Here is a 27,137-nt window from a genome sequence, read left to right on the forward strand (position 1 = left end):
CTTGAAGCTAAAACCTTGCCCCTCGTTGTACAGAGCCCCTCGCCCCTTTCCCTGGGTGCGGTAGGGAGAACGGTCACTGTGCACCTGAAATGGAAAGGTTTCCATAGAAGCCTTTAGGAAGGTAGCATTAGATATCGTGGAGAAAGGATATGGGCTGAGGCTGGAACCAGAGCCCAGAAGATAAACACTGGGTCTTTTGGGGGGACATAGATGGAGACTCTCCAATAGGCTTTCAGCATTTGTAGTTTAGAAATACTCTATATAATGTATGAAAAACAAGAAACAGATTACAAGTGAGATGAACTGCTGAAAAAAAAAAGGAATTAGACCTACCAGTAATTCGGTTTCCAGGAAGTCCCTCAGGACAGCACCATGGAGGACGTCCTTCCTTGACCTATAGCCGGACAGAATCATAGAGAGGTTAAAGGACCCTCCCACCTCCACCCTCCAGTGTTTTTTCAAAGTACCACAGAAGGATGGAAATAAAAGGTCTAAACGTGCCCTTACAAACACGTGTGTAATAAACCATTTAACGGCTTCATCTTAATTTCGAGCCATGGTGACTCAAAGGACGAACGATCTGCCGGTAGATTAATCTCGTGCAAGCCTAAAAACAGAAACATAAGGGAGGGAACTACGGGTGCTGTCCTGAGGGACTACCTGGAAACCGAATTACTGATAGGTCTAATTCCCTTTTTCCATTACGTCCCTCAGGACAGTACCATGGAGAACACCAAAGCAACTCTCCCAGGGTGGGTACAGAAGCCCAGGAATCAAAGTCCCAGGCAAAAACCAGACTAGATATATAAATGATCTGAAAGATTAGAAAAACCATAGATATCTAAAGAGATCCGCAAAGAAAATCACCGTAGTGAGTGTCTGGTATACATCTATAATGGCCAATTTCAGTATGAATGTGGTAAACGAAATAAGCATCAGGAGCAGAGAGTGAAATGACACCCATTGTACTCCAATACCAATAATGAACCACAGCAAGTTATTTATTGTGATAGATACTTACAGACATCGCAGCCCCAGAATAGGGTTAGAGAACCTTATTGCCCAGCAAAATATGGTGAAAGTCACAGCCACCACACAATGAGGACTGTACCGACCAATAATAAGCTGCATGTGCTTATAACAGGACTGTTCCTTCATCGGACCTTCTGGGCTCAGGTTAAGCCTTGGTTACAGACCAGCTTACCGTACTACAAAGAGGTCCTGGACTGCGGGAAGATCAAGCCAATAACAGTTTGTCAAGGTGAAAATGTATTTTCTTATATACTTTTTATACTTTTATATATCTTATATACCTTTGTACTTTTATATATTATATACTGTGAAACAATAAGTTTTCCCCTGCTAAAGCAAATGTAATTGTATTTAAAGATGGCCGCCAGTGTTCAGTTTCGTTTTAGGTTAGTGTCTGGAGGGATGAAGATTCATTTCCTTAGAAACGAAACTTAAGGAATGTGAAGAAAAGGAGGATCCACCAGAAGGTGTCAGAACAAATCAGAAAGACTGAATGCTAGCTTAAACCCCGCCTAATGCACGCCTTCCCCTAACACTCAATATAGTATTGTGTATTTTAGAATAAAGCCAGTTGTTGTGACCGTTGCAGACATGAGTAGATGCACGGGCATTCAATTGAGATTGAATCAGCACCTTGTCTGAGTCATTCTCACCCGGTACCAAATGCTCGGCTCATACTTAAATTTGGAATGACTGGTGAAGGAAGGGTAATTGTCGTTTACGACCCCGACAATTTGGCGCCCAACGTGGGGCGTGGCCAGCGATCCGAGACCCCCTGGACCCATGCCTGGATGTCTGTGGATGATACCCGTAGTGGCTGACCTCGAGGACTGATCACCCTCTGAACACGGTAAGTGGCGATCATGTACACTGTATATGTCACACTTGCTAGTGTCTCAGCCGTTATTGGTTTGTCTGTAGTCTCCTTGGGTCCGGGAGGTGAATGATCGAGTGGTGAGATCAAACGTGATCCTGTGCCACGCTCTGAACCAGCAACAGAGACGTCGCATCCTGTGCGACCTCTGTACACCACACCTCCTCCACCGGTCATTGTACTCCGTTCAACCACCCTACCCGTGACTATTGTCTAGTAGTGAAGTGGAGTGAAAGATTGAGCTAGTTGTAGATTGTGGGGCAGCTTAGAGAAGGGATAGAAGACGCAGCCTCTGTGATATTGTACCAGCTAGGTAATTAAGACGTCCCGAGCAGGGACCACCTGTATTTCTGTGGAGGGCTCTCACTAGGAGACCGCCTCCCGACTGTTTAGAATATCGCGGCAGGATAGTCTGTTAATCACTGGTGTTCAGGTTAGGGACAGAAAATCTTTTTCTAATACGTTGAGCGAGATTCCGTATTGTGGAACTCAGTGTTGATATCGCTGCCAGCGATCCTGAGCTGCCGCAGGGCGCAGTATTCTGTGAGTCATGCTGCGTATCTTAAAGCAGAAGAAGTCCGTGCCCCACAAGTTAGATGAGGATGCCGTGGAAGTCAAGACAGTAGTCACGGGAGGGCAAGAGACAGTCAAGAAGCTTATCTGCGAGTTGCGCGAGGCTTAAAGAACAAAGGATGAAAATAGGTTGATGGAGAGGAAGGATCAGACAATGTAGAGCCCGTGTTTGGTTATAAAATGCCTGTGATCTTACAGATTGTAAAATGGCCGCCGTGCCACTGATGATGAAAATGTAGTCCCAGCCACCGCCCTGTAATGGCGGCGGAAAGAGATCTCCAGAAGTGTAGGTGTGTCCTGTTTGTGTTGTGCAGAATCCAACCTGGGTGGAGACCTGCCGCGTTTGTGTGTGTGTACGGACCGTCCTTGGGGCTCCGCCCAGACCACGGAGGATTATAGGAAAGTTTTGTAGAAATAAAGTCTAAGAACTGCTGTGATTCTGTTTCTGTGTTTGTCTCTAAAATATCCGATGGGCGGGGGGGAGTTATACAGCTGCGTTATGGCTTTCTTCTGTGCTGAGGAATGTTGTGATCTTTCCTATCTCTGTGTTCTGGTAGGGAGGGGCAGCAGCAGGTCGCTGCGCTCTTGAGTCTCTCTGTGTTTTCTTAGTGTTGTACGCGCTGGTAGATCTGTGAAATATTGTAAATTGAAAGTGAAATCTGGTTGTGCCCCTCAATCCTAAGGCACTAATATATATGTTGGGTTCTCAGAACTTAGTGCGCCTCTATTCTATGATCCTGTCGGGTGGATCTGTGATGTATGCGGAGTTACTAATTCTCAGTGTAGAGAGGTCTGTTACAATTGTGAAGCAGGAAGGCCCGGAGTTGTAGCCCCCACCTTTCCCTTGCTAAATGCTGACAGCAATTCCCCGCTCCAAATACAGCCCCCCTTTCACAGCTGCAAGGACAGCAGCGTTCCTTATCAGCTCCAGCCCTCCCCACCTTACACAAATCCAGTCTCATACTAAAATATCCCTTTTAACCCTGTCTGGGAACCTCTCTCCCCAGCCCCGCCATGCAAATTCTCAGATCAAGAGCTTGTTTTAATTAGAGTAGATGACAGACCCAATGAATATACTCTTATAAAACCTATCCCTGTGGGACCTTTCCCTGAAGTTACTGCTCAGTTCGTAATCTCTTCTATATGTTCGGTAAATTTACTGGGGGCAGATTTATTATTACAGTTCTGCTCCAGGATATAATTCCAAGATGATGGTCAGATGGTCCTTGCGTTATATAACTCCTATGCAGATAAATATAAAGAGATGTGTATCCTACTTGCCCTTCCTACGGTTATGATGGTCCTGATAGACCCAGATTCTCCCCCAATAATGCCTGTAGAACCAGTAAAAGTGTTTCTCAAACCTGGTGCCCCTTTTTCTAAAGTCCATCAATACCCTTTGAAATATGATCAGGAGCAGTGCCTCAAGGGGCAAATACAAATGTTATTCGATAATGGTGCCCTGATACCCTGTGTTTCCCCATGTAACACACCCTTGTTTCCCGTTAAGAAAAAGACCCCACCCGGCCAACCCCCTGTGTACCGGCTGGTACAAGATCTACAGGCATTTAATGCAGTTACTGTTCCAGAAACTCCGGTGGTGCCTAAGCCACATACTCTTTTGTCCCAGATATCTCAGGATGCTGCTTGGTTCATAGTTATCGATCTTGCCAATGTCTTCTTCAGCATTCCATTATACCCAGATTGCCAGTTCTGTTTGCATTTATTTATCAGGGATGACAATTGACGTGGACAGTTATGCCAAAGGGGGCCAGCCATAGCCCAAGAGTGTCAGGCCTACCTTGCCAATTATGGCCCCTTGCATCCAGGAGATGCTATGACTACCCAGGGAGGGAATTTGCCCTGTGATATAGTGTTACACACCGCAGGCCCTAGATACTGATTACAAGACACCCGAGCATTGCCGTACAGTATTGCAGACTGCCTTGCAGACAGAGCTCACCTATGCAGGACATGCTACAGGTGTGCTGATTCAGCTTCATGGAGACAAACAGAGACCTGTTGCTTATTATAGTGGCCGCCTGGATACGGTGGCAAGAGGAAGTTCCTCCTGTGTTTGGGCCGTGTTGTCTGTCCAGTTGTTGCTACACAAGTCTTCAGAGATTGTTTTGAATCACCCACTGACGATCCATACCCCACGATGTATATGGTATCCTTAACCAAGTACAATCTAGCCACATATGTCCATGGCTGGACAGCTGCGACTTCGGTGTGCTATTCTCATGCCTACTAATGTGACTTTGAAAAGGTGCACTGTTCTGAACCCCGCTACTTTTCTCCTAGTTCCCCAGGATCCAAAGGGGGGAGGAGTAGGTGATATGAGCAAGGACACTCTTTTTCTTTCTAAAATGGATCCAGAGGAACAAGATTAGGTTTCCAAACCACATGATTGTCTAGAATTGATGTCTCAGGAAACGGCTGGTCTCTAGTGTGCCTATTCTAATGCTGATTTTGAGCTTTTTGTAGATGGATCCCGTCACCAAGATGACCAAGGACGCTACTGTACCAGATATGCTGTGGTCTCAGAACATGAGGTAATCAAGGCAGAGTCAATGCCGGCTCATATGTCTGCACAAGAAGCAGAGCAAACTAGCAGAAGGTAAGACTGTAAATATCTACACTGATTCTAGGTATGCTTTTGGCATTATACACGGTTATGGGCCTATCTGGAGAGCCAGGGCTTTCCTGACAGCAAATGGCCACCCCATTAAACGTGCTGAGGCAGTCCAGCAACTTATGAATGCACTACAGCTTCCCACCCAAGCAGGCATCATAAAGGTAAAGGCACATACCAAAGGCACTGATGGACGGACAAAAGGGTAACGCACTGGCAGACCAGGCTGCCAAGAAAGCAGCAAGCACTCCTGTAGCCTCTCAAGTACATCACCTAGACACCCCACCATCTCCACTTGTGTTGAAAGACATCTTAGCCCGGTTACAAGAACAGGCAAGTAAGGAGGAGAAAAAATAGGTGGCAAAAGACAGGGGCTTGCTCTGATACCGTCACTGGACTATGGGGGAGGGGTGAAAAGGTCTGCCTACCACAGGTACTGTACCCAATGATGGCACAGGTTCTGCACGGGAATGTGCCCAACTCGAAGACGACCATGTGTGACACCCTACAGAAACAATGGATTGCCCTCCGGGTTTTCCACCTGCGCAGAAAGGCAGGTACAGAGCTGCATGATATGTGCCACACATAATCAGGGTAGGACAGTGAAAACTCCATCCAAACACACTCCCCGGCCCCTTTAACCAATTCCAGAGACTGCAGATTGATTAAATTCAGTTACCCAGGGTAGGGACGTATGAGTATGTGTTGGTCTGCATTGATTTATTTTCAGGTTGGCCAGAAGCCTACCCAGTTGCCAAAGCTACGGCTAAGACAACGGTGAAGAAACTGATGGCTGAGATCATATGCAGGTATGGAGTTCCTGAAGTCATTGAAAGCGATCGGAGTTCCCATTTTACTGGAGAGATCATGTCAGAGGTAATGGCAGCACTGGGGGTAAGTCAAGCATTGCATACTCCATCCGCAGAGCAGTGGAAAAGTGGAGAGACTAAATGGAACTCTTAAGCTTAAAATCCAGAGGGCAATGGTAGAGACTGGTAAACCATGGACAGAATGCCTTCCTCTGGCTTTGTTTTCAGTAAGATATACCCCAAACAGGAAGACAGGCCTGTCACCGTATGAGATTCTGTTTGGCAGAGGCCCCAATCTTGAATGTTTCTTTCCACAACAGTTGCAGCTCAAGTACCAGGACTTGACTAGCTATGTGCAGGCCTCACATGGACACCTTGCCAAAGTGCATTTAACGGTCTTCAGTTCTCTTCCAGACCCAGACAAGGTTCCTGGACACCATCCCTTTGTGCCAGGAGACCTGGTGTATGCGAAAAAGTTTGTGCGCAGAGATTGTCCCCAGACAAGATTTGAAGGACCCCACACAGTGATCCTGGTTACCCCCACTGCAGTAAAACTTGAAGGAAAAAGCACCTGGATCCACGCCTCACACTGTAAAAGAGACCGAACCAGTGTTTAGTCACAGTAGTGACTGAAGGGAAATGTTGCTGTTGTTTTTGATCCTGGAAATGGGGGCCATCCTCGCCCCTACCTTTTCGGCCCCTAATGTAAATGAAAATACTAAGGTCCCACTATTCTCTGGGTAAACCTGACAGCCCCGGTAAATATCTGGCGATTTGATTTCTGTGATGTAGTCAAATGCCTCAAGACTGAATAGGTGGTAGAGAGGATCATCCAGTTTTATATATGTGTTACCAGAAATGACAACAATAACTGTTATTATTGGTCAGATGCTGCTTGGAATACAGGAGATGATTGGGGATATAAATCTAGTGAAGCCATGTTCCCAAGGATAGGACAGGTAGGAGTCTCCGTGAGAGAATGCATCTAACAGCCCTTCTGCAACCACTTAGGGGCTGTAAATGGGGTAGAAGCTGTCACCCCCTCCTCCTGAATCTTGAAAACCCCCAATCTGCTGATCTGCAGACGTTCGTATTGGGAAGGAATTATAATTATGTATTTAGTAGTGGATACCATGGGAATTTAGGCCATATACAGCTCCAGGATATTAGTTTCAGACCAACCAAGGCCCCTGTTACCAGTACACCTAAAACAGGCCCAGGTGAGCGTTTGCAAAATGTAGTTAATGAAGTGATCCCCATTCCAGCTCTCAGTTGGCAAGAGGTTTTCTCCATAGAAACACAAACAGCCCCAAGGAAAAACCTATGGTTAGAATGGGTGAGATACAATGTAAGAGTCCAGAATATCTCTGTAGGATGTATTGCTTGTGCTGCTGCGAATACACATCTCTACACACATGCATTGCTTTTTCCTGATGACAACACCACCGCCTGTGTCATGAATTTGTTGAAAGGTTTAAAGTCCACTGATTGCCCAGATTATGTCCCACTAATTCATAAGGAACCTAAACTAAAGGTCCCAGGAGAAGTAACCGTATTAGCTGACAATTACACCTGCTATAATTCCCACGACACCACAGGTACACTAGTAGGGATCTTCGAGACAGGTTTTTGCAAGAAGAACAGTTCTCTAGATACTGATTTGCTAACTAAACATACACAATATATGTACACCAAAGACACCTGATGAACCTACCAGAAAGAGGAGAAGTCTCGATCAGCTCCACATGAGTTATGAAGAAGATCCACTAATATATATTGGTGCCATTGGAGTGCCAAGGGGGGTGCCTGACCAGTTTAAAGCCCAGAACCAGATCTATGCCGGCTTTGCTTCTTTGCTTCTATAATCCCACAGGTGCAGATTAATAAAAATGTTGAATGGATCAAATATATATATCACAGTGAACAAAGATTTGTCAATTATAGCTGTGATGCCTTTCAGGGTATAGTTGAGGATTTGGGCCCTAACACTTGTATGACCCGTGCTGCAACCCGACCTAAGAGAATTACACTGAATCCTGTCCAGACAAGATCACATGTAGTGACATAAGAAGCTGACACAGGATTGTGGTTGGTGGATAGTGGGGACATTAACTTTTAGGAGTAGGCTGACAGTAATCCTTTTGGGAAGGAGCTGTAGACCAGCATGTCATGTCACTCCCCACCACCAGAGAACCAACCACATCAGGTAGGGTAAGACAGATACAGGAGTATTATCCCTGGAGGCCCTCTGACTAGCTAGTTATGCAAAAACAATTGGCTGACCCTGAGAACCAACCTCTCTCATTTTACAAACAAACAATGATAATATGATGGACGTATAAGTACACCTGGGCAGGCCTAGGTAGTTAGTAAAAGCAACTCTGACTGGCACCTTCCTCAATCAAGAAGTAGACCCACCAGAGTACGATGGTACTGATCCAGGGGAGATCCCGAAGTATATTCCTCTCAAGAGAGTAGACAAAACCCCTCATTCTCAAATGATGCTAAGAGATTTAGTTTAGGGACAGTGGGAGAACTCCATGTGAGGTTAGTGAAGGGTTCAGCTGCCTGGAGGCCTCTCGCTAGGGGAGAGTTTCTGAGGTGTCTGGATGAAGAAATCCACCTCCCCTTTTCCCATCACATGGACAGTCTCGAAGGATCCTTCTTTAAGGGAAAAACTTAGTGTTTAGGGGGGATTGTCAAGGTGAAAATATATTTTCTTATATACTTTTTATACTTTTATATATCTTATATACCTTTGTACTTTTATATATTATATACTGTGAAACAATAAGTTTTCCCCTGCTAAAGCAAATGTAATTGTATTTAAAGATGGCCGCCAGTGTTCAGTTTCGTTTTAGGTTAGTGTCTGGAGGGATGAAGATTCATTTCCTTAGAAACGAAACTTAAGGAATGTGAAGAAAAGGAGGATCCACCAGAAGGTGTCAGAACAAATCAGAAAGACTGAATGCTAGCTTAAACCCCGCCTAATGCACGCCTTCCCCTAACACTCAATATAGTATTGTGTATTTTAGAATAAAGCCAGTTGTTGTGACCGTTGCAGACATGAGTAGATGCACGGGCATTCAATTGAGATTGAATCAGCACCTTGTCTGAGTCATTCTCACCCGGTACCAAATGCTCGGCTCATACTTAAATTTGGAATGACTGGTGAAGGAAGGGTAATTGTCATTTACGACCCCGACAAGTTAGTACATGGATAATGGCAGAGCATTGGGTGTACGCACATTACTCATCCAGGAGATCACGTCTATTCTAAATCCTTAGATGTCTATCCCCAAGTAAGGGTTATATATTATTGAAACTAAGGAATACACCATCCGGCAGGTAATATCTCCTGCCACTACCAACATCGGGCTTCTCATTAGAAGCGCTGAAAGAGAAACGTGGATCATCACTCCTGTTTTACTGATGTTAGACACAGGGAGTCCGGACTCTGAATCGATGAAGGCGGTGGTGGTAGTAAAAATCTTCCGACACTTGAAATTATTCGGAACTGCATTTATACGAGTCATTAGTCCAGACATTATAAGTATGTCAACCTATTTGTCCATATATGCATATTACGCACATACATATCCCAAGAGGCAATCTTCTCAGGGATCTTTATACACCCAGACTGCCATTGTGGGAGTAACTATATTCCATGGCTAGAGAGAAGTAGGTTTCTTCCTCGTAACAGAGGGAGATTATCTACTGTGAGGCAGTGAGACTATGGGGTCTTAACAGTAAAGGTACCGTCACATTAAGCGACGCTGCAGCGATAGCGACAACGATGCCGATCGCTGCAGCGTCGCTGTTTGATCGCTGGAGAGCTGTCACACAGACCGCTCTCCAGCGACCAACGATGCCGAGGTCCCCGGGTAACCAGGGTAAACATCGGGTTGCTAAGCGCAGAGCCGCGCTTAGTAACCCGATGTTTACCCTGGTTACCAGCGTAAAAGTAAAAAAAACAAACAGTACATGCTCACCTGCGCGCCCCCAGCGTCTGCTTCCTGACACTGACTGAGCTCCGGCCCTAACAGCACAGCGGTGACGTCACCGCTGTGCTTTCACTTTCACTTTAGGGCCGGATCTCAGTCAGAGCAGGAAGCAGACGCTGGGGGACACGCAGGTGAGCATGTACTGTTTGTTTTTTTTACTTTTACGCTGGTAACCAGGGTAAACATCGGGTTACTAAGCGCGGCCCTGCGCTTAGTAACCCGATGTTTACCCTGGTTACCAGTGTAAAACATCGCTGGTATCGTTGCTTTTGGTGTCAAACACAACGATACACGGCGATCGGACGACCAAATAAAGTTCTGGACTTTATTCAGCGACCAGCGACATCACAGCAGGATCCTGATCGCTGCTGCGTGTCAAACTAAACGATATCGCTAGCGAGGACGCTGCAACGTCACGGATCGCTAGCGATATCGTTTAGTGTGACGGTACCTTAAGAGCCCTGGATCCAGTTTCATTTATCTTAGGAGCCGTGACTGCTGTAAGAGCCGCGAGAATGGGATCCTCTGCCACGACACAGTGCTGCTGCTTCACCACAAAGTACAGAAGGCCGTGCTGATGTCCCTGGTAAACACAGCGCAACAGACGTATGGGACAAGAATCTGTCTGATTGCCGAATGTGGAGTTTGGGAAGGATTAATAACAACAAAAATAATAATAAACTTTATTTATATTTTCAACATATTCCGCAGCGCTTTACAGTTTGACAGTTTCAAACACAACAGTCATAAGTAACAACCATATAATAATTAAAACAAAATATAACGACCCTGCTCTTGAAAGCTTACAATCTACAATGAGGCGGGGAAGATACAAAGTACCAGTGTGTATCAACAATGTTGTATTTACAATGATGGCACAGCCATCTTCAGGGGGTGGGGGATAGATGGAGACAGTGAATGGGCTACACACACAAACATAAAATGACTGATTAGGGAACGTGGTAGGCCGCTCTGAACAAATGTGTTTTGAGGGAGCGCCTAAAACTGTGCAAATTGTGGATGGTCCTAATATCTTAGGGCAAAGCATTCCAAGGCGGAAGGAATCCTTCCTTTCAACTCGTGGGATTTTCCGCTCCCAGGACAGTAGTATGTCCTTTTATAGGATGAATCAAAACAACGTATGTCATCTTTTAAAGCTAATTATGTAATAGACTTGCCTTTAGCACTCAAGGTAGAACCTACCTGAGAGATTTGTTCCAAACAGAAGAAATGCAAATTTTACAAAGCCAATTCAAGCATATCTGTTTGCTTGACTAAGCCCTATTGTAAAGAATGAAGTAACAGAAGCTGGATCTGGGTCCAAAAACACAAGACTCTATATCCAGAGTCGAGGCCCAAGACAAAAATGTGAAGTGGTAGGCCGATGATACAATGTGCGGCCACCCAAGGCACCAGACAGAAGGTCTAACCCAGTGGCTCACAGCCAGAGGCGAAAAAGGCACCAAGCCCGAAACACTAATAATACCCCCTGAGGCACAGGGCACCGAAACCCTATGATGCAATATGATGCATATAGGAACTATGGAGCAAAATAATGCAATATGATGTCCAAAGGCACTATTAAGTAATTAAGTAATCTGATTCAATACGATGCAATATGATGCACAAAGCATGTAGCAACTATGAAAAAATATGATGCCCAAAGGCAATCTGAAGCACTATGATGCATATAGGAACAATGAAGCACTATGATGCATATAGGAATAATGAAGCAGTATGATGCATGAAGTAACTATGAAGCGCTATGATGCATATAGGAAAAATGAAGCAATATGATGCATATAGGAACTATGAAGCAATATGATGCATAAAGGAACCATGAAGCAATATGATGCATAAAGGCAATATGAAGCACTATGATGCATATAGGAACCATGAAGCAATATGATGCAATGATACACGAAGTAACTATGAAGTGCTATGATGCTTATAGGAACTATGAAGCAATATGATGCACAAAGTCCCTATGAAACAGAATGATGCCGTATGATGCATAGAGGCACTATGTTGCAGTATGATGCACAGAGGCACTCAATATGATACATAGATGTACTATGATGCAGTATCATGCACAGAGGTACTCCATATGATGCATAGAGGCACTATGATGCAGTATGATGCACGGAGGCACTCAATATGAAGCATAGAAGCAGTATGATTAATGCACGGAGGCACTCAATATGATGCATAGAAACAGTATGATGCAGTATTATGCACGGAGGCATGCAATATGATGCATAGAGGCATTATGATGCAGTATCATGCACCGATGAACTCAATATGATGCATAGAAGCAGTATGACTAGGCCATGCTTGAAGGTGCCAAAAAAGAGACCAGACTTACACTTTTAAGCAAAAGAGGAATCTATCAGAGTTCCAGATAAATCTCCACTCTGAACAGTACATCTCATTTGTCAGACTGACTCCACCCGAAGGAGCTAATTAATGAGCCGCAGCTGGAGGGCAGTCTTCATGGAGACAATGTGCTGAATTAACACCTTGTGTCCTCCTATGTGGAGTAGTTAAGTTGCAAAGAAAAGTGAAACACCTGCTTATTGAACCAGAAAATGGAAAGCATGCTTCCAAAAAGTCACTCTGAAGCCCAATCATAAGGCTCTGTGTAGACAAGACCTGCAACTAACTGAAGTACAATCATGAGATGTAGCCTGGACATATGGCCCTACCATAGCCTAGAGGTCCAAGGCCTAGCTGCAAATGGGTTGCAGATACAGCTTTGGCACAAAGGCCTGAGACTAGAGTCAGCCCAGGGGCCCCGGCTATCGATGCAACATTAAACCATGCACTCACCTGTGCTGGCTCCATACCTGCTAGAAGACAGGGGGAGCTGGTAACGCCGAAAGCCTACCGTGGAAGGAAGAGGCGTCCCGTCAGGAATGCTGCATTACTGTCAATGATTTTCTCTCCTGTGCCCCCTTCCGTGTTCCATCGTGGAAAGCACACCGATTCTATGTGACGGCGCCCCTCTCTGACATCACCTGAAGTGCAACGGCCTTCTCCACCACACGACTTTCGGAAGTAGTGGTGTTTTGCCGGTCAGCGTCCGAGCCGAGAGCCCCCCACTGGGAGGAAGCGGCTCTACCCAGGAGCCCGTCCCCTCGACTGGTCTCTGGGGCTAAGGGACTCCCCACCGGGGAGTTTCCACCCTGGGCTACTTGACAGGAGGAAGGATTGGACCTGCCGCACGATCCCCCTAAGCCCATTGCACAGGCTGACTGTTGGCTGAGGAACCTCTCAAAGAGGAGTCAGCCACGGTCCGTCTGACCGGGGAAAAGGAAGGCTGAGACCCCCGAACTCTGAGTCCATCTGGTACAGCACTGATAGCTGAGGGACCTCTACCCAGTGAGGTGTCGGCCACAGACCACTTGACAGGGGGAAGAGAATCCACAGGCTATCTTCGCTCTAGGAGCAACCTCTCATACAACCGTCCCTGTAGGGAGAGGAAAAACACTGGAGGGTGGAGGTGGGAGGGTCCTTTTAACCTCTCTATGATCCTGTTCCACTATAGGTCAAGGAAGGACGTCCTCCATGGTGCTGTCCTGAGGAACATAATGGAAAATGCATTTCTGACATTTTTTGGGTTTCGTTTTCATTAATTGTGCAATAAAAATGACCTCATTTGTGGCAAAATTTTATCGTTTGTGTTTTTTTAAAGTAAGGTATGGTGCCCGAAAGAAATGCTTCAATTTTTTTTTTCCTCTTTACATTGATTGTGTTATTTACCGTATTTTTCCGACTATAAGACGCACTTTTTCCCCCCAAAAAAAGGGGGGGAAATGGGGGGTGCGTCTTATAGTTGGAATACAGGCTTACCGGCAGTGGTGCGGCGGTGGCAGAGATGCGGGGATGGAGGCGGCGCAGTGAGCGGTATGGTGTGAGCTGGGGTCCCTTTCACATGTGAGGTGATGCAGCAGCCCGGTAAGCAGCAGAGCCGCGTGAATCATGTTGTTATCGGTGGTGGCGGCCATCTTCCTGAGGCCGCGCGTGTGCAGATGGAGTGCTCTGCTTCCCGGGGCTTCAGGAAAATGGTCACGGGAGGCCGCGCGTGCACAGATGGAGATCGTGGTGGCCATTTTCCTGAAGCCGAGTTCGCAGATTTAGATCTCGGCTTCAGGAAAATGGCCACCGCAATCTCCATCTGTGCACGCGCGGCCATTTTCCTGAAGCCCCGGAAAGCAGAGCACTCCATCTGCATCTTATGGTCTATGGGGTGTGTCCTATAGTCCAAAAAATACAGTCATTTTATTTTTGGATAGATCAGAATTTTACAGCTGTGGCAAAACCAAAAATCCCGTTTTCTCAATCGCCTCTCATTGGGGGACACAGGAACCATGGGACGTCCCAAAGCAGTCTCTGGGGCAGAAAAATCAGACTTCCATCAGGTCAGAGGACTCACCACTGCCGCCTGCAAGATCCGTCTGACTAGGCTGGCGTCCGCCGAAGCGTAGGTATGGACCTTGTAAAATTTGGCGAACGTGTGGATGGAAGACCAGGTTGCCGCTTTGCAAAGCTGTAGGGCGGAAGCCCTGTAGTGCACCGCCCAGGAGGCGCCGACTGCCCAGGTAGAGTGAGCCTTTATCCCAGGAGGGGGCACTCTGTTCTTGACCCGGTAAGCCTCCAAAATTACCATTCTGATCCAACGAGCAATGGTCGCCTTGGAAGCCGGCAGGCCTCTACGCGTGCCATGAGGAATGACAAAAAGAAAATCCATCTTCCGGAAAGCAGCCATTCTAGCCAGGTAGATCTTCACTGCCCTGACGAGGTCCAGCTTGTTCAACGTTCGCTCCAGAGGATGAGTAAGAGCTGGACAAATGGAAGGCAGAACAATGTCCTCGTTGAGGTGGAAGGTGGAAACCACCTTAGGAAGGAAGGAAGGCGGAGGCCTGAGGACCACCTTGTCCTGGTGGATAACCAAGAAAGGAGGTAGGCAAGAAAGTGCCGCCAACTCAGAAACGCGGCGGATTGAAGTGATGGCCACAAGAAAGGCCACTTTCCAAGATAGAACTGACAGGGAAACCTCCCTAAGAGGCTCAAAGGGGGAACCCCTCAGAACATCCAGCACAAAATTTAAATCCCATGAATACACAGGGGCCCTGTACGAAGGGACAGCATGGGCTACTCCTTGAAGGAAGGTCTTAACCTGTGGCCGAGAAGATAACGTCTTCTGAAAAAGGATAGAGAACGCAGAAACCTGGCCCTTTAGGGAACTAAGAGCAAGGCCCGAATCCAGTCCCGCCTGAAGTAAGGCCAAAATGGAAGGCAGGGAAAAGAACATAGGTGAAACGCGGTTGGACTCGCACCAACGGAAGTAAGCCTTCCAGGTACGATAGTAGATCCTGGAAGACGAAGGCTTCCTAGCCTGGATCATGGTGTGAATCACCCGGTCAGAAAGGCCGAACGCTCTAAGAACTGCGTTCTCAACAGCAACGCCGTTAAACTGAGCGACCGAGATTTCAGATGGCAGATCAGATCCTGAGACAGCAGATCGGGCCTGTCTGGAAGGCGCCAGGGGGCGTCCGCGAGAAGATTGACAATCTCCGCAAACCACGCTCCCCTGTGCCAATCCGGGGCGATCAGAATGACCGGCACCCCCTCCGCCTTGATCTTCAACAGCTTGGGAAGCAAGGGAAGGGGTGGGAGCAGATAGGGGAGCTCGAACTGCGTCCAAGGAATGGCCAGAGCGTCGACGCCCACTGCGAGAGGGTCGCGAGACGAACCGAGGAACCTTCCTGTTCATTCGGGACGCCGCGAGGTCCACGTCCGGAGTCCCCCATCGAAGACAAATCTGATGGAAGACCTCCTGATGCAAGGACCATTCCCCTGCCTCGAGGCCCTCGCGGCTGAGGAAGTCGGCGGCCCAATTGTCCACGCCAGGGATATGCACCGCGGATATCACCAGAACTGTTGCCTCTGCCCAGAGGAGGATCTTGGATACCTCGGCCAAGGAGCTCCGAGTCCCCCTCTGATGGTTGACATATGCCACCGCCGTGGCATTGTCCTTCTGGATTCGGATAGGTAGACCCCCGAGAATCCTTTCCCAGTGACGAAGGGAGAAAGACGGCCCAAATCTCGAGGACGTTGATCGGCAGAGAAAACTCCTGCGCCGACCAACGACCCTGAACATTCAGCTGGCGAAACACCATGCCCCAGCCGAGCAGGCTAGCGTCCGTCGTCACCACCTGCCAGTGAACTGGAAGGAAGGACCTGCCCTGGGAGATGAGAGGTGACGTCAGCCACCAGTTGAGGGACCGTTTCACCCGAAGAGAAAGTCGGATTGGACGATCCAGGGACAAGACAGACCTGTCCCACTGTGACAGGATGGCCTGCTGAAGAAGTTGTAAGTGAAATTGAGCGAAGGGAATCGCTTCTAATGTTGCTACCATCCTCCCCAGAACCTTCATGGCTGATCTGAAGGAGGGAAGTCGAGGACCCTGGAGCAAGCGTACGTCCCGATGAAGGATGGATCTCTTGTCCTCGGGAAGGAAGACTTTGGTCTGATGGGGGTCGAAGAGCATGCCCAGAAAAACGAGGCGCTGGGAAGGAATAAGACAGGATTTCTTCTTGTTGACAAGCCACCCGAAGCGGGATAGAGTGTCGAGGACGATGGACAAGGATGGAGCCTTGATGAGGATGTCGTCAAGGTACGGAAAAAGTACCAGTCCCCTGACCGTCAAGATGGCTATCAGCGCCGCCATGATCCTCGTGAAAACCCTGGGACTGGTTGCGAGACCGAACGGCAGGGCGACAAACTGAAAATGGTCCTGGAGCACCGCAAAGCGCAGGAATCGGTGATGTCCCGGGAATATCGGGACATGGAGGTAGGCGTCCTGAATATCTATGGAACAGGAGGTAGGCGTCCTGAATATCTATGGAACACAGAAATTCTTGAGCCTCCATGGAAGCAATTAATGAATGAAGGGATTCCATCCTGAAGTGTCTCAGACAAACTCTCTTGTTCAGCAATTTGAGATCCAGAATGGGACGAACCTTGCCGTCTTTTTCCGGTACCACAAAGATTGGAATAGAAACCTGTGAACTGTTCTTTTTCTGGGACGGGAACGATTACTCTGGCTTTGAGGAGAGAAGCGACGGCTGCGAAGAAACCCGGAATTAGAGCGGGGTCTCTTGGAGGTCGGGATTCGAAGAAACGATCCCGGGGTCATGAAACTAACTCTATTTTGTATCCCGAGGATACATCTTCCCTGACCCATGCATCCTCTACTGAGGAGATCCAGAAGTCCCTGAAGAAGAGGAGATGGCCGCCCAGCCTGGGAAGTGGGCTGGGGTCTTGCCGTGAGTCATGCCGAGGTGGATCTTCCAGTCCTAGACCTGGAGGATCTACCCTGGGAGTAGCGAGAGCGCCAGGAAGGAGTGGGTCTAAAAGAAACAGTCTTCTTCTCTTGATGTGCCTGTGGTTTCTGTTGCTGCTGGGAAAAGGAGATTGACGCCGCGAAGCGACGAAAAGGCCGAAAGGACCGAAATTACCATCTAGGAGGGCGATGAGGTTTAGCCTGGGGAAAAAGAGAACTTGTGCCCCCGGTGGCGTCCTTAATGATTTAGTCCAGCTTAGAACCAAAGAGACGTGAACCTTGAAAAGGCATGCTGGTAAGGGACTTTTTAGACGACAAATCCGCCTGCCAGGCCTTGAGCCAAACGGTCCGGCGGATGGCAACAGCACTGCTGGACGCCTAAGCCGCACAAGACACGGCATCCAGGGAGGCGATGACCAGGTATTCACCCACGTGAGAAATCTGGTTAGCAAGCTCCGCCAGCTGTCCGGGTGGAGCCCCGTCCAGGATGCCCCAACGGAGTTGTTTGGCCCATTTGGATATGGATTTCGAAACCCAAGTGGAAGCAAAAGCCGGGCATAGAGTAGCTGCGGCCGCTTCAAAGGCTGACTTCGCAAAGGATTCTATGACTATTGTTAGAATCCTTAAGATATGCTCCTCCGCACAGTGGAAGGACCGTGTTGGTGGACAGCCTGGAAACTGGAGGATCCACCGAGGGAGAATCAGTCCAATTGGCAGTAAGTTCTGGAGAAAAGGGATATCAAACGTCAAGACGCTTTCCCTTCTGAAAATGACTTGTCGCATTCTCTCTTTCTCTGGTCATGATCTCCTCGATTTCAGGGTGAGGAGCGAAAAATTTGGAGGGTGGTTTAGCCCGTCTAAACGAAACCGCCTGATCTGCAGGTTAAGTAGCGGTATTTTTGATGCCACGGGTCTGATTTATCGCTCCATTGAGATTCTGAACCATATCCCTCATGGTAGCAATTTGGTCAGAATCCAGCTCTGAAATATCCTCCGAGGGCGTATCAGAGAACGCCTCACCTGACTCAGGGGAGGACGACCGGGAGGAAGCCGACCGCAGAGAAGGACCGTAGGGCAAGATGGAACGAGAAGAGGACTCAGACCGGCATTCCTGTCTGGACCTTTTGCGGCTTAGAGTGGAAGACTCGGACGGAGGCTCCTGCGACTCGCTGTCTACTGCGGGAGGCTGCAGGCGAAAACGATCAAGCACGGACACCAAAGTTTGAGACACCAGAGTTAGATCCGCTACCGATTGTGACAGAGAGGAAGCCCAGCCTGGGGTGGGGGTATCACTCTCATGCGGAGCGGGCGGGGGAACCTGGGAGGTGGGAACAATCGGGTTGCTGCAGGCCTGACAGAGTGGAGAGGACTGACCAGAGCTTAGTTTGCAGTTAAAAAAGGAACATGCAAAATATCTGACAAAGGCAGTAGAGGATGAAGTAGGAGGACGAGAGCGGCCTCCCTTAGAGGTAGACATCTTGAAGGGTCCCTGAAGAAAATGCCAGAGGGTTAGGGGACAGGGGGGCAGAAGGGAGTGTCAGTCTGCAGTGCAGAGCCACTCACGGCAGACGAAAAACGGATTCCAGATGGAGGAAGCTGTTTGGCTTGCGGTGGACCTCCGGAGAAGTAGCCCTTTAGGCAGGAAGGCTGGGAACACGCAGATGGAAGGACGCCAAGCGGCGGTGTAGTGGGGGGGCGGAGTCTGCTGTGCACCCAGGAGCACCAAGATGGCGCTGGTGGTCGGAGACTGCGGGGAGGAAGATTGTCAGGCGGGAGAGAAACCCGCCCGAGCAAAATGGAAGTGGGCGGAGTCGTAGCACTGGAAGTAGGCTCGGGCAGAAGCCGGGACCTAAATTAGAGGCCGGCGGCCGCCGGAGAAAGAAAAAGAAACCCGCGGCGACGGAGCAGTGCACCGCAGGTAATAAGCGGCGCGGCAGCCTGCTGCGCTGTAACAGAAGGCATTGCGGCCGCCGAGCAGTGCAGCTGCAGGTGGAGGAAGCGGCGCGGCAGCCTGCAAAGGCCGCCGCACCGGAATGTATTGCGGCCGCCGAGCAGGGAGACGGCCGTCCTGAGAAGGGAGAGCGGCTGTAGCCACTGGAAGCGGCGCGGCAGTCAAGAAGGAGCACGGCTGCCTCAATGGCCGCTGCACGATACGGCGATTCAGCCCGTGCAGCTGTCCGTGGTATCCAGGGATCCCCTAATAAAAATAATTTAAAAAAAAATATCGAGCAGCGCAGCATCCTGGGATCCCTCCAGAGGGACCCCTATCGCCGCTGAAAAAGTCCCCCACATCTGAGTAATATGGGATGGGATGGGGAAAATACTCACCTCAAACATCCCACGCTGTTACTAACCTGAAGAGGAATGAGACGTCCAGGGAGCTGTGATGGATGTCCTTGTCTCCTCCAACAGACAGGCTCTGGTGGGCGAGTGGGTGGGGGACGGAGCTAGGACCGGACTTCTGAGCATGCTTCTGTGCTAGGATCATGGTCCTGCTGAGGGATCTATGAGGATACGGGGTGGCAGTACACGCTGTACTCATAGTCCGCATTGTGGGATTACAGGTGTGACTGTTCACCCTGTATCCCTCCGGAAAACCTGTAAGAAAACAACACACATTGAGGTAGATAAGGGTCTAATGAAAGACCCGTGTCCACCTCCTACTGACACTAAGCTAAACTGGAGAGTATAATGCCAGTCGGTGGGGTGTACACTGCAGAGGAGCTAACTTTTTTTGTGCATAGTGGCAGTCTCCTAGTGGCAGCAGCATACACCCATGGTTCCTGTGTCCCCCAATGAGAGGCGATAGAGAAAACTTTTTTTGTAGTCCCTTAATACAAGTCCCATCACTTATAATATATACTGAACAATAAAATCACTCTTTCCTTTCAACAGCAGCCACAGGCAGATCTTCACAGGAGCATCTACATATCAGGCACTCCGGGGGTCTTTTGCACGACCCCACTGGCACCCCTCACATTGCAGGGGAAGGAAATGGGCGCACGGAGAGGCCCAGGACGCCAGCTTTAAATACTTGTTGCTGTTAGAGGCAGACAATGGCGGTATGCAACATAGATGTGGACCCAACATTGGTTGTACCAGTGAATCCAAGTATCGAGAAGGGGTTAAAGAGTTACTTACAAAATCAAACGTTACCCCTATCCATAGCACAGGAAATAACTTACTGATCACTGGGAGTCCGACAGTCGGAATCTCCAGAGATCCTAAAAATCAGGCCCAGCAGAGCCCCGTCCAGAATGCAGCAGAGATGGCCAACCTCTCCTCATCCATAGTCTATGGGACGTCTGGAGAAAGCCGAGCATCAGACGCAGCCGCCCTCGCCGATCCCTCACACATCCAGTGACTAGTAGGTTATCAGCTATTCTATGCACATGGACTCTATAATCGCTGGAGAACATAGGATCCCATCCCCGTGTTACCTTGGTGCATCCTCGGCTCACAATGTTTGCTCCATTCAGAGGATTATTACCATCCGTCTCTTTCCTGAAATATTTAAAAAATAAATGAATGAAATATCATTTACCAACAAAAATTTAGTTCAGGTTAAAAGACGTCAGAGATCCGAGGTAGCGGCTAATCCTATAACGCACCTCACACAAATACGCATCGATAGTGATAGGAGCCCGCGCCAAAATCAGCACATCGGCCAAAAAGGGGCAATTAATCTGCAATAGGAAGGCTGTTCACTAAGGTACCGGACGGCATATAGCCAGGGTATGACAACAATTACTGATTAATGGAGGCCTGACTAGACCCCACTGATCCCCGACTAGAGGGGTCACAATGCGAGGTACTGACAGCTCCCATCTGAGGGAGTAAGGACCCCCAGCACCGCCAGGAGGTGAGGACCCCCAGCACCGCCAGGAGGTGAGGACCCCCAGCACCGCCAGGAGGTGAGGACCCCCAGCACCGCCAGGAGGTGAGGACCCCCAGCACCGCCAGGAGGTGAGGACCCCCAGCACCGCCAGGAGGTGAGGACCCCCAGCACCGCCAGGAGGTGAGGACCCACAGCACCGCCAGGAGGTGAGGACCCACAGCACCGCCAGGAGGTGAGGACCCACAGCACCGCCAGGAGGTGAGGACCCACAGCACCGCGAGGAGGTGAGGACCCACAGCACCGCGAGGAGGTGAGGACCCACAGCACCGCGAGGAGGTGAGGACCCACAGCACCGCGAGGAGGTGAGGACCCACAGCACCGCGAGGAGGTGAGGACCCACAGCACCGCGAGGAGGTGAGGACCCACAGCACCGCGAGGAGGTCAGGTCCCCAGCACCGCGAGGAGGTCAGGTCCACAGCACCGCGAGGAGGTCAGGTCCCCAGCACCGCGAGGAGGTCAGGTCCCCAGCACCGCGAGGAGGTCAGGTCCCCAGCACCGCGAGGAGGTGAGGACCCACAGCACCGCGAGGAGGTGAGGACCCACAGCACCGCGAGGAGGTCAGGTCCCCAGCACCGCGAGGAGGTCAGGTCCCCAGCACCGCGAGGAGGTCAGGTCCCCAGCACCGCGAGGAGGTCAGGTCCCCAGCACCGCGAGGAGGTCAGGTCCCCCGCACCACCACAGATCGTCAGCTCCGTGGTCATGCAGCGAGGCGCACTGCGCTGGATATAACTGTACAATACAGACACTGTGTCCGCTCTGGGGGGCACGAGACGAGGCGTGGGCACTCACAGGTCGGCCGGCCTGCAGATCACAGAGTGAGACGTCCAGTCTTGCTTCTGGCACTGCACGGAGCAGTAACTTGTCTGATGGCAGCGGGAGCAGCGGCTGGATCCTGGTGGACACAAGACAGAACGTCATATCAGAACGTCACGGAGGTGACAGAGAGCAACATCCGCACTTGAGATGTGAGAACATGTGCAGCCTGACAATATATCCCAAGCTGAACTGGTGTCGTGTTCACATCTGTGACATGTTCCTAGGACCCCCTGTCCCCGACTATCTAAACAGGCCCATAATCACCAAATCAATGTGCAAAACACTATCGTCAGGTGAGATGATACTTAGCTGAGAGATTCTCGGCAGCGCATCGTCTTGAGTAACCAGTAAGTGCTGCCGAGAACATGATACTCCATGTGTATAGAACGATCGTATTAAAGGGAACCTGTCACCCCCCTCAGGGGTTTGTAACTAAAAGAGCCACCTTGTGCAGCACTAATGCTGCATTCTGACAAGGTGGCTCTTTCAGTTATGCTCTCTGCACACGCTGAAATAAAAGTTTATAAAATGTGCCCCTCATACCCTGAAATCGTCCTGGGGCGGGTCTTTCCTCCTTAATCAGACGAAGCACAGCCGTCACTCCGGGGCTGTGCGCGCCGCCTCCTCTTGCCTCATTAGCGTTCCTGGCGCCTGTGCTGTAAGTACAAAGGGCAGCGCAACTGCACATGCCCGGAAAAAATACTTACAGCGCAGGCGCCGGGAACGCTAATGAAGCAAGAGGAGGCGGCGCGCACAGGCCCGGAGTGACAGCTGTGCTGCGTCTGATTAAGGGGGAAAGACCCGCCCCAGGACAATTTCACGGTATGAGGGGCACATTTTATAAACTTTTATTTCAGCGTGTGCAGAGAGCATAACTGAAAGAGCCACCTTGTCAGAATGCAGCATTAGTGCTGCACAAGGTGGCTCTTTTAGTTACAAACGCCTGAGGGGGGGGGGGGGGGGGGGTGACAGGTTCCCTTTAACTACCTATTTTATGTATAAATGCCAATTATATCTTACCAGTGAGACCACAGTTGTGGCAGGTGCTCGTTCGGGTCACAGGCTTTAGAGTCCCAAACAATTTGCAGTCATTATCAACAGCAGCCATGGTATCCTGCAGGAACACGAACCGACTGTGAGGACGGAACCACATGAACATTTCTTCAACACGATAGGACCCCACTGACCATAAGAGCTTACACTCTACAGGAGAGAGAGGACCCCACTGACCATAAGAGCTTACACTCTACAGGAGAGGACCCCGCTGACCATAAGAGCTTACACTCTACAGGAGAGAGAGGACCCCACTGACCATAAGAGCTTACACTCCACAGGAGAGAGGACCCCACTGACCATAAGAGCTTACACTCTACAGGAGATAGAGGACCCCACTGACCATAAGAGCTTACACTCTACAGGAGAGGACCCCGCTGACCATAAGAGCTTACACTCTACAGGAGAGAGAGAGGACCCCGCTGACCATAAGAGCTTACACTCTACAGGGAAGAGAGAGGACCCCGCTGACCATAAGAGCTTACACTCTACAGGAGAGAGAGGACCCCACTGACCATAAGAGCTTACATTCTACAGGAGAGAGAGGACCCCACTGATCATAAGAGCTTACACTCTACAGGAGAGAGAGGACCCCACTGTCCATAAGAGCTTACACTCTACAGGAGAGAGGACCCCACTGACCATAAGAGCTTACACTGTACAGGAGAGAGAGGACCCCACTGACCATAAGAGCTTACACTCTACAGGAGAGAGAGAGGACCTCACTGATCATAAGAGCTTACACTCTACAGGAGAGAGAGGACCCCACTGACCATAAGAGCTTACACTCTACAGGAGAGAGAGGACCTCACTGATCATAAGAGCTTACACTCTACAGGAGAGAGAGGACCCCACTGACCATAAGAGCTTACACTCTACAGGAGAGAGAGGACCCCACTGACCATAAGAGCTTACACTCTACAGGAGAGAGAGAGAGAGAGGACCCCACTGACTACAAGAGCTTACAATCTACAGAAGAGAGGACCCCACTGACCATAAGAGCTTACACTCTACAGAAGAGAGAGAGGACCCCACTGACCATAAGAGCTTACACTCTACAGCAGAGAGAGGACCCCACTGACCATACGAGCTTACACTCTACAGGAGAGAGAGGACCCCACTGACCATAAGAGCTTACACTCTACAGGAGAGAGAGGACCTCACTGACCATAAGAGCCTACACTCTACAGGAGAGAGAGGACCTCACTGACCATAAGAGCTTACACTCTACAGGAGAGAGAGGACCCCACTGACTATATGAGCTTACACTCTACAGGAGAGAGAGGACCCCACTGACCATAAGAGCTTACAATCTACAGGAGAGAGAGGACCCCACTGACCATAAGAGCTTACACTACAGGAGAGGACCCCGCTGACCATAAGAGCTTACACTCTACAGGAGAGAGAGGAACCCACTGACCATAAGAGCTTACACTACAGGAGAGGACCCCGCTGACCATAAGAGCTTACACTCTACAGGAGAGAGAGGACCCCACTGACCATAAGAGCTTACACTCTACAGGAGAGAGGACCCCACTGACCATAAGAGCTTACACTCTACAGGAGATAGAGGACCCCACTGACCATAAGAGCTTACACTCTACAGGAGAGAGAGGACCTCACTGACCATAAGAGCTTACACTCTACAGGAGAGAGGACCCCACTGACCATAAGAGCTTACACTCTACAGGAGAGAGAGGACCCCACTGACCATAAGAGCTTACACTCTACAGGAGAGAGAGAGGACCCCACAGCGGATTTGACGCTGCGGATCCGCAGCGGATTTGACGCTGCGGATCCGCAGCAGTTTTCCATGCGGGGTACAGTACAATGTTACCCTATGGAAAACAAAAACCGCTGTGCCCACGATGCGGAAAAATGCGGGAAAATCCGCGCGGATTCGCTGCGGAAAAAAAGGAGCATGTCACTTCATTCTGCGGATTCCGCAGCGGTTTTCAACATGCACCAATAGGAAAGTGCTGTTGAAAACCCGCAGAGGAATCCGCAGAAGAAACCGCAGGAAAATCCGCAGTGAAAACCGCAGCGGTTTTGCACTGCGGATTTTCCAAATCCGAAGCGGAAAAATCCGCAGCAGAATCCGCAACGTGTGCACATACCCTAAGACTCGCAGCTTTCTTGGCCTCGGCAGCACAGTTTCCGTAGAAGCCGCTGAGGTGCGCCATGTTATCCTGGACGTTTCCTGGGGGAGATCAGAACGAAAACTGAATAAACAATGTCAGTAAAAATCTCAAAAGCCGAATTGTGGATCATTGCAGATAGCTGTCACTGTATAAGTGTTGTGGGGTGCTGGGGTTTGTGTTCTTTTCATGTTTGCAAAGTTGTTATTTTAAAAAATTCTAATATAAAATTAAAAAAAATACTTGATTTAAAAAATCATATATCCCTAAGGCCGCATGGCTCTGCAGCTCACAGCCGGGCTATCAGCAGCGCAGCACGTCGTCTGCGGCTACAGGCTGTGCCGCTATCTTTACTTCTGTAGACGGCGCCCATTGTCTCCTGGTGGGAGGTAAAAGAATATAGAGCAACTTTCTAGTATATCATTCTTATTTCTCATCATTTTCACAATTACTCCTGTCAGTGAAAACAAGTGTGTGCAATAAGAGACTGCAGACACTGCGCACCACTGTCACCAGCCTAAGGAAAGCATGGGAATGGCGGCAGCACCGGACCGCGCAGGGAGCGGCGGCAGCACCGGACCGCGCAGGGAGCGGCGGCAGCACCGGACCGCGCAGGGAGCGGCGGCAGCACCAGACCGCGCAGGGAGCGGAGGCAGCACCGGACCGCGCAGGGAGCGGAGGCAGCACCGGACCGCGCAGGGAGCGGAGGCAGCACCGGACCGCGCAGGGAGCGGAGGCGGGAGCGGAGGCAGCACCGGACCGCGCAGGGAGCGGCGGCAGCACCAGACCGTGCAGGGAGCGGCGGCAGCACCAGACCGCGCAGGGAGCGGAGGCAGCACCGGACCGCGCAGGGAGCGGCGGCAGCACCAGACCGTGCAGGGAGCGGCGGCAGCACCGGACCGCGCAGGGAGCGGAGGCTGCACCGGACCGCGCAGGGAGCGGAGGAAGCACCGGACCGCGCAGGGAGCGGAGGAAGCACCGGACCGCGCAGGGAGCGGAGGAAGCACCGGACCGAACAGGCAGAAACGGACCGTGCAGGGAGCAAAGGCTGCACCAGACCGCGCAGGGAGCGGAGGCTGCACCGGACCGCGCAGGGAGCGGAGGAAGCACCGGACCGCGCAGGGAGCGGAGGAAGCACCGGACCGCGCAGGGAGCGGAGGAAGCACCGGACTGCGCAGGCAGAACCGGACCGCGCAGGGAGCGGCGGCAGCACCAGACCGTGCAGGGAGCGGAGGCAGCACCGGACCGCGCAGGGACCGGCGGCAGCGCCTGCACCAGACTGTGCAGGGACCGACGTCGTTTCCTCGGTTATGGGCCCTGCGTATCCATGGTTACGGGCTCATATAATGGCAGCTGACCTGGAAGCCCAAACTGCTATTACCAATAGCAACCAAGTAACCAATGAGGAGCGGCGTACAGTGCACGGCGTGCAGCTGCTGTAATGAGAGCCGCCACCTGACTGGCTGCTCAGGAGACACGTGCACTCCCCAGCACCCGCCGGCGGCCTCAGGACACGGACTATTCCCGCCACCTCCTCCTCCTCCTCCTCCTCCCGGGCGCCGCTTCTCCTCCGGGCACCGTGCAGTCTCCGTCCTCCCCCGCTTACCCACCTGCCGCGGAGCCGAACAGCCGCTCCACACAAGCCAGTCCTCGCCTCAGCGCGCAACCACGATACCGCGAGATTTGGGTGTAACCACAACTTCGCCCTCCAGCGATCAATACGGGCACTACAGGGGCAGGAGGTGAGAGGAGCCTGGAGGAAAGGAGCAGGGAGGCAGGAGAGGAGCCTGGAGGTGAAGTGAGGCAGGAGAGGAGCCTGGAGGTGAAGTGAGGCAGGAGAGGAGCCTGGAGGTGAAGTGAGGCAGGAGAGGAGCCTGGAGATGAAGTGAGGCAGGAGAGGAGCCTCCTCTCACCTTTTTGCTTTTCCTCTCCTGTCTGTTCTCACATCCTTTGCTG

General features: G+C 50.4%; 1 protein-coding gene across 1 annotated transcript in view; it reads right to left on the reverse strand.

The window, feature by feature from the left end:
* TDRD1 (tudor domain containing 1) overlaps positions 1-26,917 on the reverse strand; it is a 114,770-nt gene extending 87,853 nt beyond the window's left edge. The window contains 5 exon segments of the mRNA XM_077257924.1: positions 20,717-20,780; positions 21,964-22,066; positions 23,011-23,104; positions 25,161-25,243; positions 26,792-26,917. Of these exon segments, the coding sequence (XP_077114039.1) occupies positions 20,717-20,780; positions 21,964-22,066; positions 23,011-23,104; positions 25,161-25,226 (327 nt within the window). The 5' untranslated portion in view covers positions 25,227-25,243; positions 26,792-26,917.
* Positions 26,918-27,137: the final 220 nt, after the last annotated feature.

The sequence above is a fragment of the Ranitomeya variabilis genome, chromosome 4 (genome assembly GCF_051348905.1).
Source record: "Ranitomeya variabilis isolate aRanVar5 chromosome 4, aRanVar5.hap1, whole genome shotgun sequence".
Classification (NCBI taxonomy): domain Eukaryota; kingdom Metazoa; phylum Chordata; class Amphibia; order Anura; family Dendrobatidae; genus Ranitomeya; species Ranitomeya variabilis.